Genomic DNA, 19,818 nt, shown 5'->3' on the forward strand with positions numbered 1-19,818 from the left:
TCTGAATTAATCATTCGCCAAGACTCGAGTCTCCTTGAAACAGCAAGAAAGGATGTGAACAAATCGCTTAGAGCCTTCTGCAACGAACGGAAATGGGACTACATTTCTCATAATGTAAGAGAGAAAGGACTTAACACCAAAGGACTGCATTTAAATCGTGCAGGAATAGGAGTCCTTGCGCAATATTTCAATAAATATCTTAAATCTAAAGCATGATTAAAAGGTAAGAAATTCCTAGACGAAACAGATTCCTCTATTCATTCCATTAGTATTGCCTCAAATACTAATATTGACAAGTCTGACGGTGATAATAGACCTCATTCTATTCCTAATGTGAGAGTTTTTAAAATGGCCTCTTTAAATATAATTAGTCTTGTAGCTCATATAGATGAACTGAGATCATGGGTCATTCAGCAAAATTTTGATCTTCTTTGCATAAATGAGTCAAGGCTCGATCCATCAATCCCAAATTCAATGGTGAGCATCGAAGGCTATGACATCCATAGGTCTGATAGAAACCGCAATGGAGGGGGAGTTTGTTTATACTTGAAAAAGGGCGTAAATGGGAAAAACCGTAGTGACTTAACTGATGATAAAGTAGAGTCCCTGTGTTTTGAAATCATGAAGCCAAATAGCAAGTCTTTTGCCGTTTTAGCCTGTTATAGGCCTCCTAACTATGATACACGCTCATTTTTCAATATATTTGAAAATGTGTTAACAAAAATAGATTCTGAGTTTAAGGGAGTTTATATCCTAGGGGATTTAAACTGTGATTTATTATCTACTAATATTAATCAGCAAACCCGCTATTTGAATACGACTGCTGAATTGTTTCAACTTACGCAGTTAATCACTGAACCGACTAGAGTCACTGAAAAAAGTAAAACCCTCATTGATGTGATCTTAACGAATAGCCCAGATAGGGTAGTCCGAAGTGGAGTGGTTCACATTGGTATCAGTGACCATAGTCTGGTTTATACAATACGGAAAATAGCAATTCCGACAAACAACAATCACTGTAAGATCTCATTTAGATCGGCTAAAAACTTTGACTCCGACAAGTTTCTTATGGATTTAGCAACACTCCCTTGGGATTGTTTGGATAATAAGGAAAGCCCGGATGACATGTGGGACAGATGGAAAGAGTTATTTCTCTCTGTTCTTGACTCGCACGCTCCGATCAAAACAAAACGAATAAGAAACAAGAAGTCTCCCTGGATGACAACTGATTTGAGGAAAGCTATGTACGATAGAGATAAAATGAAACAAAAAGCTACTCAAACAAATTCGAGGGACGACTGGAGCGATTATAAGTCTATTAGAAATCGCGTCAACAACGAGATAAAAAGAGCCAAGAAGTCATATTATGAAAATCATTTTGCACAAAATTCAAAAAACTCAAAGGAGGTCTGGAAAGCTATTAATGAAGTCCTCTCACGAAGGACTAAATCTGGCTCTTATGTAACATCTATCAAAACAGGTGATACATCGATGAGTGACTCCAAGGAAATAGCTGAGGTATTCAATTGTCATTTTTCTGAAATTGGGACTAAATTAGCTTGTTTAATTCACGATGGACCGACTGCTTATAATGATTATTTAATTAGAATTGGCTCAACATTCACCTTACGACACACATCAGTTGATGAACTTACGAAAATCATAAATTCTATTGACAGTAAAAAAGCAACAGGTCTTGACGGTATACCATCTCATTTCATCAAGTTTGCTTCACCAGTAATAAGTCAATCACTATTGAAGCTATTCAATCAATCAGTTGATAAAGGGATTTTTCCTAACGGCTTGAAACTGGCGAAAGCTACGCCAATTCATAAAGCTAATGACAAAGATGATTTGAATAATTACCGTCCCATTTCGGTCTTACCTACTATTGCTAAGATTTTCGAGAGAATAGTTTTTAACCAGTTATATGAGTATCTAAACTCAAATAATTTACTTTCTCAAAAGCAGTCGGGATTTAGACCGCTTCATTCGACTACTACTGCACTCCTAGGAGCCACAACTGAGTGGCTTACCAATATGGATGAAGGTAAATTGAACTGTGTCACTTTCCTAGATTTTAAAAAAGCTTTTGACACAGTAAATCACTCTATACTTCTCCAAAAATTATACTATTATGGGATTGCAGAAGAGTCGATAAAGTGGTTCAAATCTTACCTCACAGATCGTAGTCAGAGATGCTACATAAACCATACCTTATCTAGCTCTAGAACACTCGATTGCGGCATCCCTCAAGGCTCAATCCTTGGGCCATTATTATTTATTATTTACATAAACGATCTGCCAAATAGTGTCAAATTTTCAAATGCTAGAATGTATGCTGATGACACAAGTCTCACCACTTGTGGCACATCACAAAAGACTCTATTTGACGAGGTGAACGCTGATATTTCCAATATTCATAACTGGTTGAAAGCTAACAAACTTAGCTTAAATTCAGCTAAAACAGAGCACATGTTTATTGCTTCTGACGATAAATTAAAGAAAATTACCTCCGAACCACACATATATTTAAATAGCAAACCAATTACTAGAGTCTCTACAGCAAAAACTCTGGGTGTTGTGATTGACGAACGGGTGTCTTGGGCTGCTCATATTGATTACATTTGTGAAAAAATATCTTCTGGATTGAGTGGCATAAGACGAGTCCGCGATTACATCCCTTGGAGACAGCTATTACCATATATGAGGCTCTCGTTTTACCTTGGTTGGATTATTGTGACGTGGTATGGGATAATTTACCAGTAACGTCTGCTGAAAGATTGCAAAAAATGCAAAATAGAGCTGCAAGAATAATAACAAAAAGCAGCTACGATGTCAGATATAGTGATATTTTAACTTCTTTAGGCTGGAAAAGCTTACAAAGAAGAAGAAAGGAGCATAAAGCAATAATGATGTTTAAGACTTTAAACGCACTTGCGCCAAAATCTGTAGGGGAACTCTTTTATTTTCAAGAAAATACCTACGATCTTCGTGGTAGAGAGAAGTGCTTAAAGTTACCGAAACCCAGCACTGAGTTTTTAAAAAGAGCTCTCTCTTATGACGGTGCAAAAGTGTGGAACTCGTTACCCCAAAGTGTCAGACTGTCCAATAATTTAAAATCTTTTAAGAGGAATCTTTCGTCTGTTGGTCCTTAACACTTTGATTACTATAATATTTCTGGGGGGTAGATGATAAGATGATAAGATTTTTTTTTTATATAATCTGTCTATATATTCTTAACGTTATTATCAATTTTTGATATATATTACCTATCAACTCGGTTTTCATGAAAACCAATTTGTACATTGATGAAATTTCCCGAGATTAAATAAAAGACATCTCTCTCTCTCTCTCTCTCTCTCTCTCTCCTCCTCCTCCTCCTCCTCCTCCTCTCCTCCTCCTCCTCCTCCTCCTCTCCTCTTTCTCCTCCTTCTCTCTTCCTCCTCCTCCTCTATATGAAATGATAAACTAGAACTATGAGTTAATGAAATTTTATAGCATGTAGCCGGGTGGCTAAACTATCGATAGCCGGATACTTTGATAGCTAATAGTTCTAGTTTATCATTTCATATAGAGGAGGAGGAGGAAGAGAGAAGGAGGAGAAGGAGGAGAGGAGGAGGAGGAGGAGGAGAGGAGGAGAAGGAGGAGAGCAGGAGGAGGAGGAGAGGAGGAGGAGGCGGAGAGGAGGAGGCGGAGAGGAGGAGGCGGAGAGGAGGAGGCGGAGAGGAGGAGGCGGAGAGGAGGAGGTAATAGCTATTGATAGCCAAGAAGCTAAGCTATTGATAGCCTGAGAGCCAAGAAGCTAAGCTATTGATAGCCTGATAGCTAAGCTATCGATAGCCTGATAGCTAGGCTATCGATAGCCTGATAGCTAGGCTATCGATAGCCTGATAGCTAAGCTATAGCAAGAGAATATTAAGTAAGAGAGCAAATCTCCCATACATAGGTCTGTAACCATGAAAGTTTCTTGAAAATCTATTTTAAGCTGCGCGCGCAAGCCTGAGCTATTTTTAACATGCGATCCCTTATTGCTGCTCAGAGTTTTAGTACTTCCATGCGAGCGAAAAATGTTTAGTTCCCGACGAGAAGAATGCCTTCAAAATCAGTAAAAAGTTGAAATGATTAAAGTATCATGTGTTCTTCATGGACGAATTAAACATTAACTTAATTTGATGTAAAAAGATCAAATCAGGATGGTTTTCAGTCACATACGAACAAGCGCTAAAAACAGCGAAGACGCCATGGGAAAAGAAACCGCAATAAAAAATACGATGAAAATAGCGAAAAACCTACAGTGAATACAGCTAAAAAAGCATTTACCGTAGTGTTTTCTATAGTAAATAAAGTTTAAGTTAAAAGTAATTAAGAAGACGTTGAACAAGACCAGTATTTTGTTTAACACACGAATCAGAAAAACTATTTGCACCAAAATGTGCCGAAGAAAATTTTCTGTTTTCACAGAGGAAAAAACTACAAGAGGCACTGAAGTGATTTTTCACAATTATTGAATATGTTTAGCTTCCCAAAATACTGTGTGTAAGTTTATGCAAAAGACATTGCCCATTGAGAAAAGGCGAATTAATGAAAAAGTTTGACTATTATAAAACTAGAACTTTCTTTCAAATTTTGCACCATGAATTTTCGCTCCGCCTCAATGATTTTTTTTTCATAACTTTTCAACTTCTAAAGTCCTCAAACTTAGTATTTGAGGATTCAAACTAATAAAAAAGAGATTATTTTTACCTGATTGAGGGGCATTTTACTTGCGATTTTTTCTGCCAGATGCTCTCAGTTCGGCGTATTTGTGCCTTTATGTTTAATTCTTCTATTTCGAGCAGCTTGAATGTTTTCAGCTATCTTAAAACCTCTTCTTTTTACTGGTAAACAACTGATTCCAACAGTAAATGCTAAATTTTCTCTCAAGTTTAAAGTTTTTTAAACTCTTGACTCAGTGAATTCAACAAGTTTGTTCATCGAAAATCCGGCTCTTTCGTAAAGGAGTCCAATCTACCTTCATTTTAGATGTCCATTAGATAACTTGTCATTTTGAAAACACTGAAGTTCAGGTCAGAAGTACGTGTTCTTTGGATGCAGCAATATTAACTCTATTTTAGTTTAGGTGAAAAATTGTGGAAAGTCTCATCTATAACTGCAATCAACTCCAAAATGATCGAGTCTCAATCGAGCGACCATTGTTTTGATTTAAAAACAAGCTTGAATGATGTTGTCTCAGCTGAGTATTTTTTACATATGCTGTTATAATGGATTCCTTCAAATACATTTCAGAAGTTCTTAAGGAATTCCTTTAAACACATTTTCTCGTCAAATTGAATAAAGTTCTCTTGTGTACCCATGACACCACTACGACTCTGACCAATCAAGATTCGCATGCTAAAATAGCTCAGACTAGTGCGCGGAGCTAAAAATAGATTTTCAAGAAACTTTCATGGGTCACAGGGATATGTTCTCTTACTTCATATTCTCTAGGCTATAGATAGCCTGATAGCTAAGCTATTGATAGCCTGATAGAAGGAGGAGAGGAGGTAATCTTACATCGACCTCTCATAGACCTCGCATCGACCTCTCATCGACCCTCAATCATAGAAAAAATAAGCAGATATAAGATTATTATTAAATCAGTTATTAAGTTTGGTATTTCAAATGGTCTTGGCCGTGGAAAAGAGAATTGGTCATGGGCTTCCTGGGTTTTCAAAACTAAATCGGATGGGGTGCCTGTGGAAATATGAATTGGCCATGGGCTTCCTGTGTATTTCAATAGCTAAATCGGATGGGCTGCCTGTGGGAATAAGAAGTGCTCATGGACTTCCTGTGTTTTTCAATAACTAAATTGGATATGGGCTTCCTGTAGATTTGTGCATTCATAAAATTGTTTTGATGCCGTGTCTTATTTATCACCGAACAAAAATGATTGAAGGAAAAGAGATATGACAGCATTAATAAGCTTGAATGCTAGGGAATCTTAGAGTCATTGTACTACGGTCCAGTATGAAATAGAATGAACGCTGTTTATATAATATAGAACAAGATAAACGGCAGAACTAATCATTTTCAGCTGATTTTTGCATAATTAGGAAGAACTTAGTAGGTCTTATTGTTTATTATCGTTTATGAGTCATTAAGTGCATTGTGTTGGATACAATAGTCATCAAATTTTCATTAGTCCTTTGAATTCACTGACGGTAGAGTGATATCCTCGAGAGCCTAACTGGAATAACGTAGCCATTGCGTTTCTCAAAAGTAAATTGTTTTTAGGTCTTGCTTGCTTGCTTGCTTGGTTGAGTTTTGGAGTTAAGAGCGACTGTCCAGAAATATCGAGCACGGGGCGGCCACTGTCAAAAAATAAAAATCCTTCATTTTTGGTCTGTAGACACTATTAGATGAGTTTATGAACGTACTGGGGTCGGTTTTTCGATCTACGTAAAAAATCCGGATTTTTTTTAAAAAAACGATTTCACCCCGTGTTGGTCTAAAAAATGCTCAAGAAACGGCTGCGAATTACGCTTTCAAAAACATTCTCGGTCCAAGTGAAAACCCAAGTTACAATCAAATTTGCTGCTGAATTCAAGAAAAGGGGTGTTGAACAATTGTTCCAGGTGATTTTAGACGTTTTAAACTAAACTTTAGATAGAAAAAATTGCATTCTTCCAGCACAGTTGTTCACAGTCTCGATTTTACCTCACATTTATAAAAGCGATTTCTTGCATGTGGCCATTCTCCAATTTTTAGAAAACTCAAGCTGTACAATGTTCAAATGATAGAATAACACGAACTACAAAAATTAGTTTGGGTTTTTTCCACAGGCCTTATGAAAACTTTATGCGAAGTTGGAAAAATTTGCCATGTAAATATGCAAATTAGCAGTTTGTTTACATCTCCACACCACAGATCACGGCCGCGAAAAAAGTCATCTAAAATAGTTTTAACAGCTTATTAATCCACACATTAGCCTATCTAAGGACTATCTAAGCATGATTGGCCTTTGTTATTATTTTAAACGATTATTTGTTGAAGTTAAGCCTACACTTCCGGTGTTGAAGACACTCAGCTTGCTTGCCTCGGTGGCATTCCATCGGTGCGTAGTAAACTTAGTAATCATAAATGACTGTTAACATGCTCTATAAACGTTACTATTCCTCACTAGTGGTATCCAGCTTATCACATAGTATTTTCACATACTGAGTATGCTTGAAAGTTTGCATTACTTTGTAAATAAGCAGGGATCAAACCTGTCAAAGCGGATTATGTGAGCTGATGGCGTGACAAACGACAATTTGCGCGGAGCCGGACGTGACGTCGTTTGGTACAGTACGTTTTCTATTGCCTGAACATCTTGTGATTTGGCATAAACTAAAGAGAATCACTCATTATCAAGATTTGTTTTTTTTAGCTATCATATGTTTTCTTGCTTGATCGAAGTCATGTTTAAAATTGGTTACATGTATAATAAGTGCAGTTGTAGCCTGATATGCAATTACCCCTTCCCTACCCCACTAGCTTCATGGCTGTACAATAGATCGAATATATGATAGACTCGCCTGGTTTCGTGGAAGCGTAAATCTGATATAAGACTATGAGAAAAAAGAAAATACATTTTAAAGTATATGTATATATATATAGCATTTTATGTCGATAGTGCGATTTGATAGAACTGTGATCTGAACATGACGCGTGTGTGGCCGAAATGTCCAGGAATTTGATAGTTTCAATCAAATTCCAAAAATTTGTTGTACATTACCAGGTAGACAAAAATAAAAGCAGCATTTAACAAAGTGTTTATAGTCAGTATATGAATTTGTTAATTATGGTGAGCATCAGTTATGGAGGCTCGTGAATCGTGTTCTTTTCAAGCCATCATTGGTGGTCATTGTGGGTTTGACCCAAAAGAAAGAAGTAGATCTGTCACTAACGTTCCTTTGACAAGATGTAAACGGGATATCGCCGAGGACAAACGATGTTTTAGTATAGTTGAAGTTGAAACCGAGGTCGAATTAATTCTCGCAAGAGTATGTATTTTTGAGCCCTCTAGAAACATAGACAGCCTTACAATCTGTCGGAATCACCGTGCGTTTGGGCGTCAGCTGGAAACGGACATCAGCGAAATGTTCTGTACCCGTAACTCTTTCTCAGCACAAAGCCGATGTCAAAAGGAATCCAAAAGCAGAGTGGGGTTTGAGCAAAAGTGGATCGAAAACTGTGTTAAAAGAGACTGGTTTTTTTCTTACTGTTGGTTCAAGAAGGTTGGTGGATTGCTAGCATTAAATTGACTAATATATACGGTCTATACGACACCATGACTACTTGCAGTGCTCAGTCGTGAAATTGTGCAAGCTTGACGCTACTACAACATTGATTAGGGACTGGTCATAAAATATATGGGGGAGGGGGTGGGGGTGGGCAAAATCAGAATAGAATCAGTGTTTTTTATCGTGGCCCACATAAAATGATGCTGAAAATCCTGATGACCCAAAACCAGTTTAGAAGCAAAATTGCAGGCCCACTCATTTTAATTGTCAAATTTTATCAACAGCCCACCCCTTTTAAGGAGTTCAAAATTATGTGACCCATCCCCTGATTTTGCCCCCCAACCATCCCAACCCCCCATACTTTATGACCAGTCCCTTACACATATAGAAATAGTCTTGGGGAGGCCAACGAAGAGAGTGAAGTTATCTTACGAATGGAAGAATTGACTTCGTTAAGTCGAACAACACGAGGGACGCAAGCTACTTGATTGCAAATCGATGTGGGATGTGGTTCGATGATTCCAGTTAACTTATTATATAAACTACTTCTTTGATGTCTGAATTCCATGAGACATTAGGATGCGTTCATAATGTATGGCAGAGAGTGGTGGTGAGGGGGGGGGGGGGAGGGGAGAGGGGGAGGGGGGAGTAGATGAAATTTAGGGGGGATAGGAAAAAGTTTTACCAATAAAAAGGGGGGGGGGGTGGGTGGGTGGGTTGAAAACCTTTTTACAGAGAGGGGGGGGGGATGCAAAATTTTTAGAAGAAGCTACGAGAGTTTGCCAGGGGGGGGGGGATTATTATTTTTGGGGGACTTTTGGGTGGTCTTAAGAATGGTTTTGTCATTTAAAGAATTCATCTGCCCCCGCCCCTTCTGCCATACAATATGAACGCAGCCTTATTCAAATCGGGGTCTTTTTGTCGTAAAGAACAATATCATTGAAAGCTCATACAGAGTCTTAATAACGATTGATTCTCTTTAGTTTATGCCAAATCACAAGATGTTCAGGCAATAGAAAACGTACTGTACCAAACGACGTCACGTCCGGCTCCGCGCAAATTGTCGTTTGTCACGCCATCAGCTCACATAATCCGCTTTGACAGGTTTGATCCCTGCTTATTTACAAAGTAATGCAAACTTTCAAGCATACTCAGTATGTGAAAATACTATGTGATAAGCTGGATACCACTAGTGAGGAATAGTAACGTTTATAGAGCATGTTAACAGTCATTTATGATTACTAAGTTTACTACGCACCGATGGAATGCCACCGAGGCAAGCAAGCTGAGTGTCTTCAACACCGGAAGTGTAGGCTTAACTTCAACAAATAATCGTTTAAAATAATAACAAAGGCCAATCATGCTTAGATAGTCCTTAGATAGGCTAATGTGTGGATTAATAAGCTGTTAAAACTATTTTAGATGACTTTTTTCGCGGCCGTGATCTGTGGTGTGGAGATGTAAACAAACTGCTAATTTGCATATTTACATGGCAAATTTTTCCAACTTCGCATAAAGTTTTCATAAGGCCTGTGAAAAAACCCAAACTAATTTTTGTAGTTCGTGTTATTCTATCATTTGAACATTGTACAGCTTGAGTTTTCTAAAAATTGGAGAATGGCCACATGCAAGAAATCGCTTTTATAAATGTGAGGTAAAATCAAGACTGTGAACAACTGTGCTGGAAGAATGCAATTTTTTCTATCTAAAGTTTAGTTTAAAACGTCTAAAATCACCTGGAACAATTGTTCAACACCCCTTTTCTTGAATTCAGCAGCAAATTTGATTGTAACTTGGGTTTTCACTTGGACCGAGAATGTTTTTGAAAGCGTAATTCGCAGCCGTTTCTTGAGCATTTTTTAAACCGACACGGGGTGAAACCGTTTTCTTTAAAAAAATCCGAATTTTTTACGTAGATCGAAAAACCGACCCCAGTACGTTCATAAACTCATCAAACAGTGTCTACAGACCAAAAAGGAAGGACTTTTATTTTTTTGATTGTGGCCACAAATTTTCGATTTTGCTCGATATTTCTGGACAGTCGCTCTTAAAAATTCAAAATCCCTGCGCTCTATAAATTGGATTGGTAAACAAAAGACTTGTCCAAACTTGTCAAGCAATAAACTCATGGCGTCAATTTGTCGTCATGGCAACTTTACAATACCTACCCGTCTTTTTATGGTAATAAGTAATAAAAATAATTAAATCCACCGCATATGATACACGAAATGCGTGACGTATTAGAACATGATTAAATCCTCACCGCTCCTCACCCATCCTGACACTGACACTACACGCAAAGCATTCTGTTTACACGAATCGCGCCGTGTGGTATTCTGCAATTTGTTCGCTGGGTACTTTGCTGGTCCTGGTGAGGAGAGAAAAAAAAGGAGTTTTCAGACTGTTATATCTACAAATTAACTTCATATCCATTGGATTAGTGAAAGGAGGAAAATCGGAAGGCCTCGGGGAAACTACATCTCTAACTATAGGAGAAAACCAACGAGCGACTGTACTCAGATAATAGAACGAGATTCTTCACTGACCATGGAGAAAATATTTGTTTACTCTGCCGTCTTCATGATTGTAGACCTATTGACTAAAACTCAAGGTACGTTAGCGGGGTTTGAGGTCTTCACTTTTACTAAGAAGGTTAATTGCCATTCTGGCAGAGGAAGGAAAATTGGAGTTTTTAAAGGAAAACCTTCGAATAAATATGTTCAGTGTATACTGAGCTACGAGCAAAATATAGTGCAATACAAATAAAACAAGTGATATAAAAAATACGATGCAATTAAAACAACATTTTATGTACTGAGAAAACGACATCAATGATTTTGCGAATAATGTTTTCAAGCCGTTTCAGTCGCCGTTTTTTGCATTTCTTTTGGGCGGACGTTTCTTTAATTTTAAAGGTCAAATCGCATTGAATTCATATGTTTGGACGGCGTGTTGATAATTTGCTCTTCTGTTTCCTTAATTATAACTTTATCTTATTGGACTGACTTTGAGATTAACGTTCCAAGTTTTCCCTTTGAATTGTACGTAGTCAGCTGCCTTGACAAAAACGTGCTAACATATTATTAATTAATCGATAGCCTGTGTTTATTAATATTTTGGTATTCCACATGAAAGATTGCCCCGGGAGATAACAGAAAAAGTATTAATTTTTTCTCATTAAAATAGCACAGGGAGGTCACAGCCCCTGCTAGAAACAATACTTGAGTATTTTCATAAAAATCGAGCGTTTTGATCAGTGCGCGGCGTATAGTACAAGGGATGAAACTTTAGTCGGATCTCTCGAGTAAAATTTCTTTAAAAAAATCATAGAATGTCTTTTCAAATTTTGATTAGAGGAAGATTTCTTTTATATTTCTACCATCTATACTACCATACTTAGAAACACCTTTTTGTAAACTACTTTTCAGTCCTCTTTTTTCAATCGTTGTGCTAAACTCTGGAAGCTAATAGGCAAATTAGCTATACCTAGTAATTTTCTTAGTTTAAAGTCTTTCAAAGGATTTTGTTACAAATGTAAACAAGGATCTGTTAATTAATGTTTTTGATACTGATTGGCCTTGCAGGTGGAGCCTCTATCGTAACTGTGGTTGGCATTGGCAATATATTTTATTTATTTATCCCTTTTCTTCTTTCCTTCGCTTAAGTCTTTTTACTTGTTTATCGTTTTAGCGGAGAGTAGCCTCGCATGAGACTCCAGGTCCCGTTCACGCCTTCCCTCTTGGTCCTTCTCTTGTATTATAATTATTTTTTTCTTTAGTATGTATGTTATTTGGGAATTAAGAAGGAAAGTAAACATCAGTTGGGCCATTTTACAGCTGTTAAAGTTACTTGACACGAAAGTTGAAGCGAGAGATTTTGATACTTGATGTTGAAACTTAAACAAGAGCTTTCGCCTACTTTATCCGTAAAGAGGTAAATAATACTTCTGTACAAAGAAAGCAGCTTACTTCACTTTTCTTTGCGGAGCGTTTAGGAATTTATGAAAGAGAACATTTGATGATTTATGTAAGTTTTGCAGAATTTCTTCAAATATTTGAAGTTTTGAAGATGAAAAAATGAATTCTAAACATGTTTTAACTTTTTAAAGATCAAAAGCAATCTTTTTTATTCTTAATTCTTTCCTGGCATAATTTTTTTGTTAATAAAATATTGTTTTGTATAAACCGATTTTTGACAAAAATAATCGAAAAACAAACGAATTCTTCGCTTCGTGCATTTTTTTCCAACACATCTTTTTTTTTTCTAATTTGGTTGAAAATTTCTCATGTATACTATTAATAGGTAATAATATAGTTTCTCGTTCAATTTGGAAATAATTTGCTCTCGTTTGTTTTTGAAAGATCCCAAATTGCGTTCGTTACACGGTCCCACGCAAATACAGACTCTTTCCAAAACAAACTCGTGCAAATTATTTCCAAATTGAACGAGAAACTATATTATTACCTAGACGAATGAAACGTAAAATCCACACTAAACAATTCCGCTCACTTCCGGCATGCATGCACTATGGCAATTCCTGCATCCATCTCCTTCATTATGAATTATAATAATATAAGTGTTTTAATTATAATGTGGTTTAATTATCCTCCAGGAAATGGCTGCAGATCACTGACTTTTCTTGATTGCATGAAGAACAAGACTTTTACCAACCATACCATAGAGTCATTTCAAGTCCTTTCGCCTGGTCTAGAACTATGCCAGCACTATTGCTTCCTAAACGAATTATGCGTATCGTACAACATGGGACCAGATGAGGGAAAAGAAAGGATATGTGAATTAAGTGACAATGATCACGTAGCATATCCCGGTCACTTGATAACCAAGGTGGGATATGAGTACTGCCCTATTAAGGTGAGTGTTTATATATTCACACTATGACGTCACTTTCTAAATTATTTAGTAAGGTGGTGGAGGGGAGGTGGGGAGACGGGTGTAACATGCATATTAAAGTGCCAAGGTGTAGCCAGCTTGGAGATGTGTAATGGTTCGTGTTTGGGGTTACGGGTACAAGATAGAGACGAATAATTTCCGGTACGTTCTTCTTTTGGTTGAAATCCAAACGACACAGGAAGCACAGCCTTTAATTTGACTTCAGACATCTTTTACATAAAAAAAAGTGTACATAAAAAAATTCTTATTTATGTACACTTTTTTTTCTTTTCTTTTCTTTTCTTTTTTTTTTTTTTTTTTTTTTTTTTTTTTAAATGTCTGAGGGGAAATTAAAGGCTATGCTTCCTCTGTCGTGTGGATTTCAACCAAAAGAAGAACGCGGTCCCGTATATTAAAACCTTTTTTTTTTCGTGCTCCGAACCTTAATACAACATGCTAGAAGTAACAATAAAAAGAACGTTCGGAGAGAAGTACGAGCCATTGGCAAAGTGAAATCATCCCTTATCGATCTCTTTTGCTTTAGTTTATTTCATGAATATCAGTCCACGTGTCATTTTCTTGAGAATAAGAGTCTTCGTTTGAGAGGTATTCATCTTCTCGTGTCTTCTCGTGAACAACCGTTAAACGAAGAAATGATGCTCTAGGGAATGACAATAGGTCTGAAATGGGAAACAGTAGATTAGGTCTAGCTTTGGAGTGCATATGTTACGTCATATCTGTTTTAGGAGCAGGCGTAGCTCAGTTGGTTAGTACGCGACCTTCAGAGCTTGAGGTCTGTTTCGACTTCTCTCTAATCCGTGTAGCTTCAGCTTTAAATACTCTTAAAACAAAGCACTGATGGAGAGAGGGGGTAAAGTGCGCACCGTCGGCTTCCTTTTATAGCAGTTGAATTTCAACTGAAGGAACTACCGACGTTAAATATAGGTACTTTACCTTTTTTTATGTTGATGGGGAATATCAAAGTATTCCTCATTAACTTTTTATCGGATAAATATAATATCCAATGTAAAGAAGTCTATTATTTTCTCTTATTATATAATTACCAATGAAATATCTATTTATATTTATCTTGCATCTTTGCCTTTTTTCTCTTTCTTACAAAGAATCTTTGCTCGTCCAACCCCTGTCGATTGGGATCAACCTGTCGGCCAGACTTTGACATGGATTCTTACAATTGTACAGGTATTCAAATTTGCTTGCAAAACATTGTTCTCTCTACTCCCTACTTTGGGCATTTCCCCATGTAGTTTTTTCTGGTGCAAAGCACGGCAACGGTCGCGGCTATAGGGGACCAAATATGTATCTTCTATTATAACTTAGCAGAAACCTACTAGCATACTATCACGAATTCTGCAATCTGATTGGCTAACTTACTCACTATCTATGCTGTGATAGATATCGAGTAGCGAAAAATATACAAGTGCATGGTCAAGTTTCGTCGAAATCTCTGCTTGTTCTCTAAAAGAATCTTTAAAAATCGATCGTAGAAAAGACAAGACTGTTTCAAGGAAAGATATTGAGGTTTTGAACGGTACAGATAAGTAAAAACTGAAGAATTGTGACAATTTTAACACGAAAAAGTGGCCGTCAGATTTCGCTGAGATTTTCATGTGCGAACTTCACGACTGACAAACAACTGACTACTGAGATAACGATGGTATTTTAAAAGATTCCCTCAAAGTACAGAAAAAATTCAAAACACAACTTATTCACATGTATTCAAGAAGAATTTTAAACGGTAAGAACAGACGAAACAATAAAGAGAGTGCAAGTTAACTGACAAGAATCTTAAACAAACTAGACAATCCATGATCATGTACTTTTTTTGTTCTTTTTTTTTTTTTTTTTTTTTTTGTTTTTTGTTTTTTGTTTTGCTTTTGATAAACAAAAATTTTTAATTGTTTTGCTAAAAAACAATTGTCAATGCTTAGCTGTGCGTATATTCAGTTCTTGATGCACATGGGAGGTTGTTTTTTCTTCAAGAAGCTAGTGTGAAAATGCATGGAATTGTTTTGTTTTAGTGTGTCAAAAGTCATTGGGTCTAAAAGACGGCACCATTCCTAACATGGCCATTACTGCCTCATCATTCTTTGGGTCTGGTAAGGAGCCATGGCGTGGAAGACTTAACAATGTTCCGTCCCAACCCAATGACGTCAAACGAGACGTAGGTACCTGGATAGCTAAATCCCGAAGGCAAGGTGAATATTTACAGATAGACCTGGGACGAATCACTGCCGTTACCATGGTAGCCACACAAGGAAGACCGATGGGCTATAACCAATGGGTCACTAGTTATACTATACAATACAGCACCGACGGGATCGCGTGGGATTTTTACTTCGAAAATAACGGCAAGAAGGTAATGGATCGATGGATGGATGTATCGATGGGTGAATGCATGGATGCATGAATGGGTGGATGCATGGATGCATGGATGGGTGGATGCATGGATGCATGGATGGGTGGATGCATGGATGGGTGGATGCATGGATGCATGGATGGGTGGATGGGTGGATGGGTGGATGGGTGGATGGGTGGATGGGTGGATGGGTGGATGCATGGATGTATGGATGGGTGGATGGGTGGATGGGTGGATGGGGTGGATGGGTGGATGGGTGGATGGGTGGATGGGTGGATGGGTGGATGGGTGGATGGGTGGATGGGTGGATGGGTGGATGGGTGGATGGGTGGATGGGTGGATGGGTGGATGGGTGGATGGGTGGATGGGATGGGTGGATGGGTGGATGGGTGGATGGGTGGATGGGTGGATGGGTGGATGGGTGGATGGGTGGATGGGTGGATGGGTGGATGGGTGGATGGGTGGATGGGTGGATGGGTGGATGGGTGGATGCATGGATGCATGGATGCATGGATGCATGGATGCATGGATGGGTGGATGCATGGATGCATGGATGGGTGGATGCATGGATGCATAGATGCATGGATGCATGGATGCATGGATAAATGAATGCATGGATGCATGGATGCATGGATGCATGGATGCATGGATGCATGGATGCATGGATGCATGGATGCATGGATGCATGGATGCATGGATGCATGGATGCATGGATGCATGGATGCATGGATGCATGGATGCATGGATGCATGGATGCATGGATGCATGGATGCATGGATGCATGGATGCATGGATGGATAAGTAAACTATTCATCTTATCTATTGCATTGCAGATTTTCCAAGGAAATAGCGACAGAAATACCGTGGAAACAAATACTCTACAGCACGCTATCCTGACTCGTTACGTTAGGATAATTGCAAATTCCTGGGCTAAGCACATTGCTTTAAGGGTTGAATTATACGGCTGCCCTTGAAAGTAGTTCGGGGTTACGCATATTCTCATAGAGGCATTATTTAACATACAAAACTATTCTGGGGCAGTAAGGTATCTTGTATAAAACGTCATTGTCTTACTCAGGGCTTATAGAAAGGTTATTGCAAAAAGCATATCATAATATTCAGTGCTTCAATTTACATGTGATGCCGGATAAACTGAATGCCTCCTTTGTCGTCACATCATTAACATATTGGGAGAATAAACCTTGATATCTCTAAAATGCATCACTCAAACCATATGAAATATTTTACCATTTAACTATTCACTTCATTTAGAATCAATGCTGAAAATTTTGAGTTAGGTGTCTTAGGTTAATTAAATCAACTTCATAACTTAGAGACGCATCACTCAAATCAAGAAATATTTTACAAATCAACTATTTACTTTATGCAGAACCAGTACTGAATGTATTGCCAAAGGGTTCATTTGCACTTTAACGAAAGCCACAAACCAAGTGAAAATATGTGAGTACATGACTTTTTTTAAAAAGTTAATACGCTAGGGCGCAGGACCAAGGTCTTGAATTTCAATGCCAACTCGAACACGTCGATTTTAACTGGTTGAAAATCCAACCACGCCCTATCACTTATTGTACGTTTGATGTAGGGTTTGATTTTAGCCCCTGTGATTGGGTTTTAAAGGCTGAAACCTACTCTGCATGGGTAGATCTAAATTAGGATTAGGAAAACGCACAGCACAGGTCCTAATGTTTACACCTAAAAAAACGTCGCAAAAAATAAATAAATGCATTCACTTATAAACAATGCAATTCATAAATACAACTGGGAAATAAAAGAAAGCTGCTTAATACATTTATTGAGTGTAATAATTAAATATGGACGATTTGATAATAATAAAAAAATAGCACTTTGACTTGACAATTTGAATATATGCAAGGTCATCTTCGTTAGTACGCTTATGGTATTTTCAAGTCGCAGGCTTTAGATGTTTTCTTTGGATTATCCTGTGAATTTGATACGCATTTAGCAGTTTGATAATTCGCCTTGTTGCTTTTAATATACCGTGCAGAAGACAATTATTTGAGGTTTGAAACTGGACCTTTCGCAACAGAGGAATTTGACTCTTTTTAAGTGAGAACAGAACGCTTTAAGAGAAGTTTCTTCCCCAATACTATCTCAATGGCTAATAGCAAAATACCTCACGAGTTATTCAGCTTTTCATACTTGTTCTCTTAGTTAGTCGTTAATAATTAATAGCAGTAGTTAAGCAAGCCGATTTCATATTTTTCTTATTTTTCTTATTTTTCTTTAATCTTAAAAGGCAGCCCATTCCCTATAATATAGTATGTCTTAACGATTTTGCCAAATTTGTTTGCTACTTGTTAACACATCGTAATTCATTTTTTATGCGATCATGTGTGATTAAACTATTATAATTATTATGTATAATGTTATTATAAATTTTGGAACGCATTTTGTTGCTGTTCAAAGAAAAAAAGAAGGCGGTTTCATTCCACGCTAATTTCATCAAATATTTTAAACCACAATGCACTATTTCATCCATAGGTAGTCGCTTACAAGCATGGGTAGAATTTTAAATGCATTGCTAATACATAATTCTGAGTTATTTTCTCTGAATACCGCCACCATGAATGACTGTCAAAAGATGATCACCTGGAAACCGGGTTAGTGAAATCCTCGGGAACCTGATGTTAAGTGATAAAAAATTACTCCTGGGTTCAAGAGGGTGGGTTAGTGGGAACCACATGTTCTGTTTTGTATTCTATTTGAAATTTAAATTCAAGCTGGTGAAATGCACTGAATTGTTCTCTAAAACAAAAAACAAAAAAATTTCGGCCGAAAAAAGATTGACTTTAAAATTTAATAGTCAAAGTATTGGCGAACAAATGAATAACATGCTTCTTGTGTATTTGATGTCTCCTGTGTATTCATATGTAGATTGATTCACTTGAGTGATATCGACTAAATTTGCAATTGCAATATGCAAATTCTGTAAGAGGGAACTATTCCAAACAAATGCTATCGATTTTTACCCGCCTCATCGACTATCTATTGACTCATAGAAAGCTCGACCTCGTAGTCTTATTGTTAAATATATACTCAAGACAAAAGTATGAGTCAGAAGGTATAGGTACATCTATTAGTCAGAGCCAAATGAAATTCATAGCAAATACGTTTTTGAAGACAATTTATTACACTTGATATCGCACACGATATATAATTTTCATCTCCTTAATCTCTAAAATAAAGCTGATACATTGGCTTTCAATTAAATTTGTTTTAGATTCGAAGCAAATATTTCGATTTTTGAAAATAAATGAAAAAAATCAGAAAAAAAGATATTCAAATAATTAAGTAATTTTAAAATTCAGAAATCAATTTCAGTTTTATTGAAAAAGTTTCAAAATTCAGAAAATAACTGAGTCACTTTTTGAAATAGTTTCACTAATTTCAAAATATCAGAAAACATCAGAAATATTTCAAAGTACTAGAACTTTGAAATGGGTGTGGTCGTATTTGATGGGGGTTTCAAACTGCTGCACGTGGTATAAATAAGAAACCCTGGTTGGTCGGTGAGCAAAAATGAGTATAAGATCTATTTATCTATCATCTACATGAGATTCCCGATAAAATACCATTACTATAATTGATAGGCTGAGGGAACTCAATCTGTAACGGTAAGCTCTCGACACTTGGTAAAAGTACACCATAGCAAGAGAATATGAAGTAAGAGAGCACATCCCTGTGCCCCATGAAAGTTTCTTATTAATCTATTTTTAGCTCCGCGCGCAAGCCTGAGATATTTTAGCATGCGATTCCTGATTGGTCAGATAGTAGTGATGTCATGGGTACACAGGAGATCGGCAGTGACAAAGCAAGCTTCATGCAGTTGACAAACCAAACTTTATTCAATTTCACGATAAAATGTGTTAGAGGAATTCCTTGAGAAATTCTGAAAGTTTTTTGAAGAAATCCATAAACAGCATATGTAAAAAATAATCAGCTGAGACAACATTTTCAAGCTTGTTTTTAAAGCAAAACAGTGGTCGCTCGATTGAGACTCATTCATTTTGGAGTTGATTGCAGTTATAGATGAGACTGTAAGTTATTCCACAATTCTCCACCTAAACTGAAGTACAGTTAATATTGCTGTATCCCAAGAACCCGTACTTCTGACTTGAACTTCACTGTTTTCAAAATGACAAGTTATCTAATAGACATCTAAAATGAAGGTAGATTGGACTCCTTTACGAAAGAGCCATATTCGATGAACAAACTTATTGAATTCACTGAGTCAACAAT

The 19,818-nt window shown here is 37.2% G+C and overlaps 2 protein-coding genes across 2 annotated transcripts; both read left to right on the forward strand.

Annotated features, from left to right (window-relative positions):
* Positions 1-348: 348 nt before the first annotated feature.
* LOC148912413 (uncharacterized) lies at positions 349-8,288 on the forward strand. The gene is made up of 2 exons (XM_089027624.1): positions 349-2,050; positions 7,873-8,288. Exons 1-2 carry the CDS (start codon positions 349-351, stop codon positions 8,286-8,288), a joined length of 2,118 nt encoding a protein of 705 aa, XP_088883750.1.
* Positions 8,289-10,590: 2,302 nt separating this feature from the next.
* Positions 10,591-17,369, forward strand: LOC116286578 (lactadherin-like). The gene is made up of 5 exons (XM_089027531.1): positions 10,591-10,878; positions 12,880-13,139; positions 14,282-14,360; positions 15,200-15,537; positions 16,371-17,369. Exons 1-5 carry the CDS (start codon positions 10,815-10,817, stop codon positions 16,509-16,511), a joined length of 882 nt encoding a protein of 293 aa, XP_088883657.1. The 5' UTR covers positions 10,591-10,814; the 3' UTR covers positions 16,512-17,369.
* The last annotated feature ends 2,449 nt before the right edge of the window (positions 17,370-19,818 follow it).

This window comes from Actinia tenebrosa, unplaced genomic scaffold (genome assembly GCF_029948245.1).
Source record: "Actinia tenebrosa isolate PJP-AT-01 unplaced genomic scaffold, QUT_ActTen_1.0 PGA_scaffold11__36_contigs__length_13525064, whole genome shotgun sequence".
NCBI classification, from domain to species: Eukaryota; Metazoa; Cnidaria; class Anthozoa; order Actiniaria; family Actiniidae; genus Actinia; species Actinia tenebrosa.

Bases quoted from the DNA above. Each gene is read 5' to 3' on its own strand.
- LOC116286578 (XM_089027531.1), top strand. From the start codon at position 10,815: ATGGAGAAAATATTTGTTTACTCTGCCGTCTTCATGATTGTAGACCTA. The intron at 10,879-12,879 runs GTACGTTAGCGG...ATTATCCTCCAG, and splicing joins CCTATTGACTAAAACTCAAG to GAAATGGCTGCAGATCACTG. The intron at 14,361-15,199 runs GTATTCAAATTT...GTTTTGTTTTAG, and splicing joins GGATTCTTACAATTGTACAG to TGTGTCAAAAGTCATTGGGT.
- LOC148912413 (XM_089027624.1), top strand. From the start codon at position 349: ATGGCCTCTTTAAATATAATTAGTCTTGTAGCTCATATAGATGAACTG. The intron at 2,051-7,872 runs GTAAATTGAACT...GTTCTTTTCAAG, and splicing joins GCTTACCAATATGGATGAAG to CCATCATTGGTGGTCATTGT.